Source organism: Syngnathoides biaculeatus, chromosome 7 (genome assembly GCF_019802595.1).
Source record: "Syngnathoides biaculeatus isolate LvHL_M chromosome 7, ASM1980259v1, whole genome shotgun sequence".
NCBI lineage: Eukaryota > Metazoa > Chordata > Actinopteri > Syngnathiformes > Syngnathidae > Syngnathoides > Syngnathoides biaculeatus.
The window spans coordinates 21,298,064-21,313,255 of NC_084646.1; the positions used below are offsets into that span (position 1 = coordinate 21,298,064).

A 15,192-nucleotide genomic window follows, 5' to 3' on the forward strand; every position below is an offset into this window, starting at 1 on the left:
GCTGATCAAGAATTTAATGACTTAATTGCCAGAGGGGAAAAAAACTGTTCGAGTGCCTGCTAGTGTTGACTTGCATAGATCTGTAGCGCTTACCTGACAGAAGGAGTTGGAAGAGCTGGTGGTCAGGATGTGGAGGGTCTGAAAGGATCTTGCACACTCTAGACCTAGTTTGAGTGGAGTGCAAGTCTTCAAGGGTGGGAAGGGTGGTGCCGACAATCCGTTCAGGAAAGTTTTTCGCAAACCAATTTCAACGTGACAAAAGAAAAAAAAAACATCAATTACCGTAATTGTTGTGTAATCAACACCCATTTATTATATGCATTGCCAAAATTGACGTCAGGCCTATGTACCTATGTATAATGCATTTTTGCAATGGATGATTTTTCTTCTACCCATATTATCAAAATATAAAATATCTATATTATGTTGCATTTTTATTTCAAAGAATTATTTTGAAAATAATGATTTATCTAAATATGTAATACTTTCATTTTTATCTACTTGGTTCTATTGTGAAATTCACACCTTTATTGTGTAAAAATGTGTAGAAAACACAGTTGTGCTGTGGCGACCCCTAACGGGACAAGCCAAATGAAAAAGAAGATGCATACAGAAATTAATGATGGTTGTTCTTGAGTCACCACTCATACTTAAAACATTTCACAAATTCTGCAAGGCCAGGTAAATTTATGAGTACAACTGTACATATCTGTAGTCATTCATACCCCAGTCATATTGGAATGAAAGCGTAAGCTACACCTTTTTCATAACCTCTATATGGCGGCATACGTGTATTGAATATGAAAGTTTTTTCCAAGCACTATTGACTTTTGATAAGTTTAGAGGGAAAAATGTGAATTATACATGAGAAATTACAGTACATCTGTCCAAGATTCAAATGGCAAATGCACTCAATCACCACAGTATGCAATGATGTGTTTTACAACTGCTACAGTTGCTTATATTAATTCCATAATGTCCATCCCTCAATGAACTTCAGAAAGTACCAAGTTTTTAGATGCCACAATAACCCTCGTAGAGTTACAGTAAAAAAAGGCCTTAAACGACACACCAACAGCTTCAGACAACGATGAGTTCTGAGTTCTCTCAACTTTTCTGGTGAATATGAGAATCACTATTTTTAAAAAAAGTTGAAAGAGATAGCTCAAACTTAAAGGCCCATTTAGAACCCATTTGAATACAGCTCTAATAGATGTACCACTTAAACCAGGGAAAGACCCCATGCAGCTAGCTAATTATTGACCACTGCCACTAGTTAATATGGACATCAAAATCATATAAGGGGTTAGCCAACAGACTGGAAAAAAATTCCCCCATCGTTCTGACCAAACAGGCTTCATTGCAGAATGGCACTCCATCAATAATGGTAGGTGATTAATAGACCTAAGTCTCAGTCTCAGTGTCATAATCTAAAAACTACTGCCTTGTCACTAGATGCCGATGACAGAATTAACTGGTCTTTTCTTTTTGACATTCAAAAGAAATTTTGCTTAGGTGACTCATATATTCACTGGATCCCAGTGTGATACAACTCACCCAAAGCAACTGTCATCATAAATGGGGTCACATTACGAAGTTCCACTACACAAAGAGGCACTAGAGAGTGATGTCCTCTTCCAGCCTTGCTTTTCGCATTATTTATGAAACCACTGGCATGAGCAATATATCAAACCACAAATATTAAAGGTTTCTGTATTCCTAACTCAGAACACAAAATCAATCTTTACACAGATGATTTTACAAGAACCCAAGGCATCACTTCAAATAGTTTTTAACCTCATTAAGACATTTTTTACAATTATTAGAATATGCTATCATTTGGTCAAAATCAATAATACCAAATGGGACTAAAATCCAGACATTTCAATTTCGACTTGGAATATGAAATATCCAGGCATTAATATCTAAAAAAAACTTACAGATTTAAATAATTTCAACCACATACTTCTATTGGAAAACAATGATGAAAACTCACCTGTTGTGATAATTGAATTTAAGTCCATGGGGTGAGGTGATGTAATACAAATACATCGCTGGCTGGCTGCACAGCAAAACTGAGATTAGTGGCTCATGCATTGATGAAGAAAGCACCTAGTCAGCTAATTTATTAATTTGAATTGCAGGACAGATTACCCATGAATACTTTATATGTTTCTGTTTGACACCTAGCGGGGTCACTGTGCATCTACGGGCTGCAACACTCAGCCAACATCCACCATCGTGGCTTCTCTTATCTGATCGATTAAACCGGGGAAGCCTTTGAGTCTCCCATTCAGCTTCAAATTGAAGCATTTTACAGGATGGGTGGGGGTATCTAAACCTCTCAGTCATGGCGACCACTCTATGAACTGTGAGAGCCGTCCACGTGTCAGAACGAGCACACACAGACACAAGGCGAACAACACTGCATCTTCGATTGGGTTGTTGTCAAACATAGCAACAGTTATCTGGAACAATCTGTTATGGCTGAAATGAGTTAGTGTTCAGTGATGTCTGTAACATCATATGGGCAATCTGTAACATTGGACAGCTACTACTCATCCAAACACAATCAAAATCACTTTATCCTGGTAAAATTTGTTTTTTTATTTTTTATTGTGTTTTTTCAAATGGGTTTTTGAACAGTGGCAAGCCGGAATCAACACAATCCACAATTAAATAAAATGAGTCTTTTTTTTAAGTACGTTGTTGAAAGTGCAAATGTTTGTGTGAAAATGTAAGGAGTACAGGTAAAAAGTAGGCTGAAGAATAAATACTCCACTAAAGTATACATACTTGTAAGGTAATGTAGTATTGGTACTTGGTTACTTGAGACCACTGAACACCATTTATGAAGGATCCAAAGTCAAATCCTTTGTGCACAAGAAGATGGTCGAATGTGCCAGAGTCCTACCAAGCAAGCTGTGATGGAACAAAAACAGGAAGTAGAAACTTAACAAAATAAAACCAGTAGCAGTGCAAAACTATGCTAAACAGTACTAACAGTTTTGCACATGGCGATTGGCAATCTCAAACTGGCATCAGTCTCATTGTCCTTTCATAAAAAGTTTTTGGTAAAAGCCAAGCAGACAGACACACAACGCTGTGTCTTAATGTACTGCGTAAAACTTATATTGCTGACAGCGTAACTCTGAACTAGAGGCAGGTTAAAATTGTGTTGATAATTTCATCGTTTTGTGGCTTTGCTCATGTGGGTGTTTACAGCTGAATTTTCTGTAGACTTGGTCTGAGCAGGCATACATTTAGAATGACTATACACTACCAAATTGTCAATTTGCCAGCTACTTTTCCAAATTGTCAAAACAATTGCTCTCACAAAAAAACAACATAAAAAAAGTGTTCCACTGGAGATTCTACGGATTTAGAACCCTCAGTGCTAATCATTTATTGTTGATCAAAGTGCAAAACCTTTGCAGGCTTTGACATTCAAGGTACCCCCCATATTTATATACTAGTAAAATCAAATAAGTAAGTTAATAAAAGGCGGCACGGTGGAGCAGCTGGAAAGCATTGGCCTCACAGTTCTGAGGACCCGGGTTCAACCCTGGCCCTGCCTGTGTGGAGTTTGCATTTTGTTCCCATGCATGCGTGGGTTTTCTCCGGGCACTCCAGTTTCCACGCATATCCCCAAAACATGTAACATTAATTGGACACTAAATTGCCCCTAGGTGTGATTGTGAGTGTGAATGATGTCTGTCTCCATGTGCCCTGTGATTGGCTGGCAACCAGTTCAGGGTGTAACCCAGGCTCCTTCCCATTGAGAGCTGGGATAGGCTCCAGCACTCCCACAATCCATGTGTGCATAAGTGCCTAAGAAAATGGATGGATGGAAGTTAATAAATTAGAATGCTGTTTTTACCTTTATGTTACATTGTTCTATTGCCTTATGGTGAGAAATCAATTTATACTGGAGCTTGTTGCGACATGGACTTGTTACTTTCACTGCAACCTTCCAAATCCTTACAAAGAATACATATTCACTGTATTATGCAAACACAGACAATAACCTTTCTGATATTATTGCTAGGTTTTGTATGATGTTAGCGAACTCCCGTTCCAAGTCATGTCAAAGGCTGAAAATGTCGCAATTGTGCTGCTTCTGTTCTTTAAAAAGTAAGGAGGCTGCTGTGAATGACTGCATTTATTCATGTGTGCTGATGAGTAGTTTTTATATTCTGCAAACATCCATGGTTAGAAGGAAATCATTTACCTCACTTTCTCTATGAACACAAGTACAGGTGTCAAGGTAGAGCATAAAATGATTGAGTAATATAAAGGGAGAAACACATGTATTGAATAAGTGAACACGGTGCTGAGAAGAAGCTTTGTTAATTGTGCTCTGAAACTTTAAACCTGACCAAAACCTTTGCCGTCATCAACCATAGAGCTCTAATTTATCAGGGTGAGTCGCAGTCCTGTGACTGGTCATGTGTTCCTGAGATGCCAATCATGTGCAAATATTTTGGGAAGGAACCAATAAGCATTGTTCGTGGAACAATTCAAGGTTAAGAGCCAGGCTTTAACCAAGCAACGTGAGACATTTGGAGGTATGTTTGCCCAGTGTGGATGGCTGACGTGGGTCCAAAGCATCTGCCATTATCGCATCATGATAAGACACCAGAAAAAAAAAACCAAAGCAACAGCAGTCATGCCTTTACAAGCAAGCAAACAAATAGATTTTTTTTTTTTTTTTTTTTTGTGTGGTGGCAGCATTTGAACATATCTAAAGTATGGTGCTCAAGTGAAAATAAACAGTACCTGTCTGATTTAAATTGCCAACCCTCTTTGTCTTCCATTTCTGTCCAGGCTAACTGAAAAAATAATCAGAATCTTAAATGAAAATACTTTGGGACATCCTTCGGAATGAATGTTCAAAAGTGTAAAAAAAAAAAAAAAGCTAAATAAAAAGCTTGACACGCAAACTAATTCTTTGGTTGCTGAATTGAGGAATACTGGGGCATAACGAGACATAGTGATGTCATTTTGGACAGGTTAGGCCCAGCATTTCTTCTTTTTTTTTCCTAATTGGAGTTGTAAACCTCATGGTCTAACAATTTCAAAAATGTCATTCTAAACACAGTAATACTTTCTGCATGAAAACGTCAGTCACATGTGTAAGGAGGCCTGGGCTTTTCTTTGTAAAACTTCCAAGTTGGTGCTACTTTTATGTGATACATTAACATGACCAAAATTCATAAACACTTGCTGTTACTCATGGAAGAAATAAAAGCCTAAATAGGTGTAACACACACAATGTGGTGGGAAAAAAAGTGTTACTTGGTGAATTCCCTAATAATAAACTGTCTTCACCTCTAGATGATTTATGTTGAGTTATTTTTTCAAATGAGTTGTCAAATACCCTCTGTTGGCAATTTGGACTGCAGACTCCTATGAATACAAAATTGCTGCTTAACAAACCAATAAAGACACCACATGTGTTTTTAGTCTCTACTTATAAATAAACATTTTTCCAGCTATGGATGCTTGCCACTGGGTGACCTTTTGTTACATCTGTTTTCTCTTTTTTTTTCCTGCCCCCGCCCAAAAATGGCTTGTATTATTATGTAAAATTATGCTTATAAAAACATAAGTCAGCCCCTCGCCTGCGTTCACCTTCACCTGGTGAGCATGACTCAACTTCACATTTCCCCACAGTGGGTGAAAGACAGTTTTTATTGAAGCCAGGTGCTCAGCTATGTCCTGCCTCATAATATTTCAAGACAGAACTGCTCAGCCACATCACAACACACGAGTCCTCACCCAATGCAGAAATAAACACGCAACTCTTGTGCACTGACCCCCTTTTGTTTTAACTAGAGTCACTGATGCAGATATTACAGACGTTGAATTTGAATAAGGTTTTAATACAAACCGATATAATAGATCAGCTAGGCTTGAATAACTTTATGCTAAGCTATCTAAACACAAACACATTTTGTGATTTTTGCACATTGTGTGGAAAACAGGTCCTTGTTTGTTATTGTCATTGTAATTTGCGGCAGTGTAGAAGTACATTGCATCAGAAGAGAATATATTACGTTAAATGATTTGTTGGCAATGTCATTACTATATCAGTGCAATTCACTGAATTGTACAGTGCCAATGCAATCAGGTTAACAGTTCTGCTGGATGCACCACATACTTACCGTACATAGAGATATCCAATCAATACACAATATTGTATCAGTGGTGTAAAGGGAGGGCCTTCACAGCCTTCTCTGTTGGCCTAAACACTATCAATATTTAAAAAACCAGCAACCAATCGGAGTTTAGATTCACCACTGCGCATTCACCCAACTTGAATCACGTTATTTTTCCCGTCCTCTTATTGGTTCAGCTAAATCGTCCTCCGATTGGTTGAGCTTAAAATGTGCATGAGATAGATTTATTGAAGAGGATGATTTTGGACATGATTAAAAATTAATTTTCAGTGCCACTTAAAAAAAAAAAAAAAGAACTCGATTGTGTGTCTAGGTCAACTAACACATACCTGACTTGTTTTCAGCCCAGAAAATGATTTTTGGGGTGCTTTCAGAGCAGTGCGTGTAACACGACAGCGAAAAGGACGGTCTGCATCTCCGGTGAGTATGATGTATTTTATGAAAATTTATCATGTTTTTTTTCATCTTATGAGATAAATATTGATTGTGAACAGTTATATTGTTGCGCTTACAGTACAAATTTTACATAGGTTTGGAATACATGTATAAATGAAGCTATGTGTTTCTTTCTTTAATAATAATCACATTAATCCTCAAATGTGGGGATTGCCTCTATCTCTTGTTTTAATAATAATTATTATTTTAATTTTTTTCTCTTGTTAATAGTTATACATTTGTCTCAATTTTGTACATTAATTTTGCGATGGGATGGGTTGATTAAGAAGCGGAATAGTTCACCTAAGGCCCAGGTTCCAAACTCACTGCCTGTAAAATAGAAGCATATAGAAAGATAAAAATGGTTACTCACGGTGTGCTTTATTTGCTTGGTGTGGAGGCAGTGTCAGTTAAGTTCCCACTCAGTGACTGTGAAAATGTGAATATGAATGATTGCCTGTCTCTACATAGCCCGTGACTGACTGGTGATCAGTCTAGGGTGTAGGACACCATTTGGCTAAAGTCAGCTGGGATGTGCTCCGGTTTTGCAACTGGTTAGGGTGCATAAATACATGTACAGTATGCCAATATGTAAGTTTTACAAAGCTGTCTAACCAATCAGCAAAAATGGCAGCAAAATAATATCTCCATATGACAGACAGACAGATAGATAGATAGATAGATAGATAGATAGATAGATAGATAGATAGATAGATAGATAGATAGATAGATAGATATAGATAGATAGATAGATAGATAGATAGATAGATAGATAGATAGATAGATAGATAGATAGATAGATAGATAGATAGATAGATAGATAGATAGATATACTTTGTGGTGGCTGTGATTTAGATGATATTGTTGTGCCCCATTATGTGGCCTATGAGTGTTCACGTATGAAAATTAATGCTGAAGCATAGTTAAGAGAAGTCTTGGGGGTGTTTTATTGCTGGGTTCTCCACCCAAGTGTAATCTGACAATAGAGATAAAATCCTTGTTTTTATTGGTTGACGAGACATGACTGCCCACTGTAGCACATCGCTGTTTTCACTGAAGCAAATAACAAATCTCAAAGAAGAGAAAGAGGCAATAAATGATGGATTGATAACATCCTCTTATCCTCACATTTGATTTGAATTTACTCAGAGTATCGGAAAGAGAGAGAGAGAAAAAGATGGCGTGCGAATCATATCCCTACGGGCGCTTCGACTGCTTCCACACAATCCGGATCCAAAATATCCAGTTCAGGCTTTCCAAGCTCCACTGCCCTTAGTGGGTGCCCGCACACGGCAGCCAGCTCCCGGCCGAAGCACTGCCTGACTGGCTGGCTCAGCTAAGTGGAAGTCCGCCGCCCGCTCTGCACTTCATCTTCGACCCCGTCAGCCGGCTCTATTTCGGCTTCAAAACTTCTCCCCAACGGACGGAGCCCACACCGTGGACAGAACCGCGAAGCCTGGGCCGCCACTTTTGTTTTGTTTTGTTTCGCGACACGAGAGGAGCGCAGACAAATGTTGTCGGCTCGGTTCCGATAGAGGTATTCACGAGGCCATACAGAGCGGCTTTTTGGCTATGGAAGTGTGCCCCTGGAAGAGAGGCACGACCGGGCAGCAAGGAGGACCTGTCTCCGAGTGAGAACCAGCCCGAGACACATGAAGACGGGCATGCCTCAGACCAGCAGACCGTCACAGGACCCCCCATCAGACACTATCTGACTTTTTTCCTCTTTTACCCCCCCCCCCCCCCTCATTTTGACTTTATGTTGCATGGCTTCGCTACGAGGTAAGTTTTGTTGCACCCTTGAAATTAACTAAGATGCTTGCAAGTTTAAAAGGGAGCAACTTTGCCCACTTTTGAACACGTATCGCGTGTACGCGACTCAATTAAAGGCCAGCTTTTTGCAAGGCAAATTGCATTTTTAGGAGCTTAAAAAAGTCACAGTCACGGGCAGATTGCGAGGTGATAACCTCAAAATGCTGAAAAATCCCCGCGCAACAGATGTGCGGCCGCGTTGAGTTTGCGTCGCGATAGAGAGATGGAGGTAGAACCGAAAACATTCTTTTCTTCTTTTTAGTTCAGTTCTGTGAATTTCTTCTTCATCATCATTTTCAAAGCCACTGATGCTATTGTTGGATTCACTGGGAGATTTCTAGTGGAGTTGGACCTGAGAAGTGGTTTTTGAGCGCATTCAGGGGCTAATCCTTTATAATTGGACCGAGGCTATTTGTTCAAAGACCTGATAGGGGAAAAGTGGAAAGATTATCTTTGCAATGTAATTATTACTTAAAAAAATGTGTTGCATTGGACTATCAAATGTCAGCTAAATGAGACAAAAGGAGAAATAAATGTGGCTGTTTTAGTCCCTGCAGAAAGACCGCAACATTGGATGAATAATTTTTTTTTTGGCACATTTATTGTAAAAGATGTTTCAAGCATGGGTGTTTAAAGGGAGATGGGTGAATAGCACTCCGTGGCCGGCCGGTGATGCATAACACCCCCCCAAGCACCAGCACTTTTCGATCATCAATCACTGGATTATTGGTCAAATTTGGCTCCGCATTTGTCATAGTCTCTCCTTTAAATTGTGCGGCTCAAAAGTAATTTTGCAATTTTCTGAATAGACTTAGGTCCATGAAGGCGACGTACGTCTGTTTCTCACACAATTAGAGAATGATGTGCAACTGACTTGTTCCTTTTGCACCAGTTTAGAAAATTAATTAATCTAACAAATATAGTTTGGGTTTGGAGGATAAGTAACACAACATATTAAAAGCAAATTGTCTTGCAGAAGAATGAAAATTACTTGAGTTGAACAAACATATAATAGAGGTAAGAAAAAAAACAACTCGAAGTCTTTTTTTTGTTTTTTGCCAAGTCCATCCTCTTGGAAAAAACACACCAGTGTAGGCTTCACTGGCTCGTCCCAACCCATAGTGACATGTAGTGTGTGCAAAGCTTTCGCACAATTGCACAGTGACTCACTGCTAATGAGGAAAATTTAGGACCACAAAAGGGGGTCAATTAATGGAAAAAAAAAAAACCTTTTTACCAATGTATTTTTCAATACATTTTCGTTGGACAGTCCATCAATTGTGAAGAAAGTGTTCCATTGTTGTTTGAGTGGAGCTGGATCTGGTTCTGTGGAACCCTTGTCACCTTTTTTCACCAATTTTATGTCCAGGCATGGATCAATATGGGCTGGCCTGCTTCTCCAAAGGGTTTAAAGCAGTTACAAGTGTCTCACATCCATTTTCTCAGGTTTTTTTTTTCGTTTCACATCCTGCCAGTGAGTGTGAAAGAGGGGGGGAGCGGGTGAGCGCTCATCAAAATTTGTAACATTGTGGGCTGTTGGTTGATGCACTCCTGTCAATCCCACACTTGTTTTCCTCCACAATAGACAAGAGCACCCGAGATTGGATTTTTCTGATTAATCTCAATCTTAAAGAGACCGTCGTTTGGATTATTAGATGATAATGAGTCAATCTCTTTCAGTTTGCTTTTATTAAGACCATTTTTTTAATTGATTTAATATTGAAAGGCTTAAACTGGTGGAAACATTGTCTTGCTCAGGTGGTATAATTGTGGCAGCGAGGATTTTTTCCCCTTTTTTAAACAAGTGATATAAAGGTTGTACAAATCCCTTGTCTTGTAATGTACTCGGCCAGAAAAGCTGTTTCTGATTCTGTTACTGCCACAAGTCCCACATTGCAGCGCTTTTAAATTCTCACCGCTGACCATTCAAATATGCTCTCTCTTCTTTTGTCTCGCCTCTCATTGAGTCTTGTGTCAGAATTCTACAGTATGCTCTTCTTTTGTGAGCAAGTGGAGTCAAGGATATGTACGATAGGGAGTGGACACATTTTGATTTACACCCCGTTGCCTTTTTTGGCATATAAATTGTGGGTTTGCGTTTTTTTTCTTAACCACCTACATGGACTCATGCTGGGTGGATAACTGCTCGCCATTAAACTGAATAAACAAGGATGTAAAGAAAGTCACTTTTTTCATTCCAAATACTTCCCCTTTACGTGACTAACTTTTACGATTGATAATCAGTAAAACACTGGGTGCTACAGCGCTCGTGTGTGCACCACCACCCAGCTCCACCATCACCCAACATTTGTTACCACTTCCCAAAAGTCTTCTGCAGTACAACACGGGTGGGAGTGATTTGATTTGTGAAGAAATTTCCTGCTTGCCGAAAAAATTTCATAGAGATACACAAAACAAAAGAAGCGACTGTTTTTAAAGACTCCGTTTCAACTACGATGACAAGAAGCAACATGGCCGCCATCCTTAAGCTCTGTGCAGAATATTAGGTGAATCCGTATCTGCCTTTTGTGAAATGTTGCTGCAATGCATTGCACTCAATAACGGAGCCACTTTGTGGTTGTAAGTCATATTTTACGACATGTTGCACACATGCTTGGCTTTCACAAGGTTATTGATGATTTAAAACTCGAGTAGTGGTCACACCCAGCATGTGAAAAAGGAGAAAAAACTGGACAATGAATGAAATGTTAAAAAAAGATGTTTTTGATAATAACAACAACAATAATAATAATAATAAACAATTAGCAGTCAGAGCACTGCCGCTTGGGATTGCGGAAATACTACAAAGACAATCGTTATTATGGAAATGTGCAATTCATTTTCACCTCTTTTTTTGTTGGTTTAATAAGAAGTAAGATTGAAGACCTGCACACAAACCCACAGTTTCATTTCTTGCGTTATATGTGAACAAGAATGGTGCTTATCTGTGCGCAGCTGCAACACTGTTTGGGGAAAATATTCAATTTGTGCATGTCAGAGGAGATGGGAGGCTGCGAGCAAACAGCAGTTATTACGAGTCCGCCATAGCAGCCACAAACAGGGGGTTCATTGGGAGAAAAGGGAGATCTGCAAACGTCTGCCAGGGGAAGGGAGTTATGTCTCGGCTGGATTATAGGAGAGCGCAGCACTTAAAAGCCCCTCTGCCGACAGGACACGGACTGTTATTCAGGAATGGTGCGGGTAAACATGCCAGTGCAATATATCCTTCCTTGACTATTGTAGCTCAATGCAAGTAAGAGAAGTTCGGCTTGGTGCCTTTTTGCAATTAAAAGGTGGGGGAGCAATGGTGGTTATTTCGTATATTCGCACTGGTCTGGTAGGGCTTTATTGATTAGGAACCAATTTTGGTATCTTGAATATGTGGCCAAATAGAGCTTGCACTCATCACCATGAAGGATAAAATAAAGAAATGGACAAAACAGAAATAAATCTTAATTAAAAAAGAAGGTGTCACAAAAATGAAGAAAAAAATATCCAGTCATCTAGCGTATTGTTTAACTAATTTAATGTACCAAGTATTTGAATAAGTACCTGTGAAAACATATTATTCTCTTGTTTTAGAGTTTTGCATGGATTATTCATATATTTCTAAATGTGTTCTTCTAAAAGTATGAATTTTAAGGACACAACTCCTAATCAATCTAAGAAAAAAACTAATCAGAAGTTAGATGAGGTGGATACGGCATCTACCCCATAAAAACATTTAAATACATAACATCCAGCATATATTTTCATAATTGATAGAAAAGTAACAATGTTTCAGTGTACCAGGGCGTACTCACAAAGAACCCACTTTATTAGAACAAAAAAAGGTTTTTTTTTTTTTTATTTTTATTTTTTACCTTAGGTCTTTTCAGATTTTTGTGTTTTTAAACAGTACACATTGTGACATTTAATTTTATACGTGCTTGTCATGTGAATAAGTTCTGCTAAGTTGCTATTGTGTAGTGCAGTGTGTGCTTGGCTGTGTTTGGGGCTTTGTTCTCACACTGCAGCTTAGTTGCCAAGTCAGATGGAGTGGAGCGTCTGGCCTGGGACTTTCTGAGGAATATCACAATATCACAAGCCTCCTAAGTTGCTAAAAATCTAAGCTAATCAACAAAATAATTATCTGTTCAATTGCTACCATGCCAGAGACATCAAGCACAGTGGAGGGATGGAAAAACAATCAAATTATGTGATGATAATTGCTCACGCTGACACGAGGCACTTTTTTTTTGTCTACGTGACGATAGATGAAACTTGAGGCTGCTCAATCATGAAAAAGAAAAAAAAACGTATGTGTGCATTTTGAGAATGAACATAAACGTCCATCATCACCTCTAATGAGCTTCTTATGTGGGTTTTTTTGGCATTGAAACAAAGAGCGAGAACGGTATTAGTCGATTAATTTCCTGCAGTGAATCATGGAACCTGCTGCTTTTATCTTCACACTGTGCTCCATGTGTGGGCCACCAAAAAGGTCTATGTTTGCCTCACACCCTCACAAGTTTGCCCGCCGTGCGTCCCGCTTTCCCCCCTTTCACTCCAGGCATAGATAATGTCTCTGCATATGAATTAGCCGCCCTCGTTGAGCTTCTTTCCAGTAATTGAGAAAGCAGACACCGTAAAACTATCATCATATTAGATCTGATACGTTCTTCACTGAGCTACTTTGAGTGGTTGGCTTGGATTTTTCTTTCCAAAAAGAAATCAAAGTATTTTAATTTTCTGAGTACAGTTAAATTGTTGTGCATGATTGAAATTTAGCGGGGGGTAAGTGCAGCCTCAGGAGGTGCGGCATGGGCTGCTCTAATTGTAAAAAGTTAGGATGATTGATCAGAAATGTTTTTGACGGTCTTATAGAAGAAGATACAAAGCATAACAAAATTTATTGTTATTTATTGTTTATTTATTTATTGTTAACAGCTTTATTAACTACACCCACCACTTTGCCAATTTAATAAGATTTTGCTTTGAGATAGACAATAGTAATCACGTTTTAGGCATTAATTTGTTAAACTGCCTATTTTTGTTGTATTGTCTGTAATTTAATACTGAGAACAGTTTACAATATTTTGTTCATCTTATTTAGCGTCACAAAAGAAGAAAATAGCAGTGTGATGCAGTGCAAACTCCAGCCACAGTAATACACAATACACACACAATCCTAATCAAAACCTTGTGTATGGAATGTATAAAGTATACACAAAAGTACTACAATATACTTGATCCAAACAACAGTCCCCCATGTTTTGTAGTGATGCTGCAGGTTTGACGGTGTTTTGTTGTCTTTGTGGGAGAGCTTTGGATTGTGTTACTGTAGTGCGACACAATGTGCGTGTGTATATATCACAATGAAGTTTCCGCTTGGTGCTGCGACTGTCTTACCCAAACAGCGCAAAATGGCCTGAGGAGGAGTTGTTCCTGACAGAGATACATTGTTTGAGGCAGCCAATAAAGACACGCGCTGAGTGGCTACATCTGTGAACCTCATCTTGACTACAGTGTGGGCCGAGCGACAACACGGCAACTGTCACAGCTGCACCTGCTGCTCGGTCCCCTCACACAGCCCCTCGCTCTGTACCGCCTGCCGAGCTGCCACCACCGCTTTGTCCTCCTCTGCCGTCACCGACCAACAGCTCTTGTCCTCGGCTCGGTCAGCTACGCAAGAGTTTCTTGAGGGGAAACCTCTTGAAAACAAAGGAGAGCAAAAATGCGAGGCAGAAAAATAGAATTGGAATTGTTGCCCACAGGGACATGGACGTAGTTCTGCTGAAGTGCAAAATCCCTGCCTGTAAAACAAAATGGGGTTCAAGAGAGCTGGCTTAATATAAAGTGACCAGTCTGTAGAGTAATATTAAAGTAAGTTGCCTTTCCATGTTACTGTGAATGTAGAATCCGTGAGAATGCATGCACACACTTGCATAATGTGGACATTAAGAGCATGGAAAGCTTTTAAATATGTGCTTATATATGCTTAACTGTTGTTAACCACACTCATTTGATTAATGATATAGTCAACATTTTTTGCCCAAAACCTCTATTTTCCCCCCAGAATGATACACATTTTTTTATTTAATTTAATTTAATTTAATTAATTTAATTTAATTTAATTTTTTTTAATGTGGCCCCAATATTCCTTTTTATGTAATAATATTCACTGAGCTATCCCATCTATCTATCTATCTATCTATCTATCTATCTATCTATCTATCTATCTATCTATCTATCTATCTATCTATCTATCTATCTATCTATCTATCTATCTATCTATCTATCTATCTATCTATCTATCTATCTTGTGGGGTCGTAATTACAGAGTCAAATTTTGAGATTCATTAACTTTGCTCCTTCGGAATTAACATTTTTGAGATATACATTATTTCTATATTGCTGTAATGGGTGAAATTTTCCCCCCAGAATGATACACATTTTTTTATTTAATTTAATTAATTTAATTTAATTAATTTAATTTAATTTTTTTTAATGTGGCCCCAATATTCCTTTTTATGTAATATTCACTGAGCTATCCCATCTATCTATCTATCTATCTATCTATCTATCTATCTATCTATCTATCTATCTATCTATCTATCTATCTATCTATCTATCTTGTGGGGTCGTAATTACAGAGTCAAATTTTGAGATTCATTAACTTTGCTCCTTCGGAATTAACATTTTTGAGATATACATTATTTCTATATTGCTGTAATGGGTGAAATTTTTCTAAAGATATAAAATGATAATTTTTTTATGTTGT

The 15,192-nt window shown here is 38.4% G+C and overlaps 1 protein-coding gene across 9 annotated transcripts in view; it reads left to right on the forward strand.

The window, feature by feature from the left end:
* Nucleotides 1-7,154: 7,154 nt before the first annotated feature.
* adgrl2a (adhesion G protein-coupled receptor L2a) overlaps nt 7,155-15,192 on the forward strand; it is a 132,505-nt gene continuing 124,467 nt past the window's right edge. For 8 of the 9 annotated variants that reach the window (XM_061824781.1, XM_061824784.1, XM_061824785.1 and 5 more), the window contains exon 1: nt 7,650-8,399. Coding sequence is in view for 1 of the 9 variants with exons in the window: in XM_061824784.1 (XP_061680768.1) it covers nt 8,384-8,399 (16 nt within the window). In the remaining 8 variants the exon portion in view is untranslated. Of the gene's footprint in view, nt 7,209-7,649; nt 8,400-15,192 lie in introns of those variants that run through there. The other variant, XM_061824782.1, reaches the window with a different exon arrangement.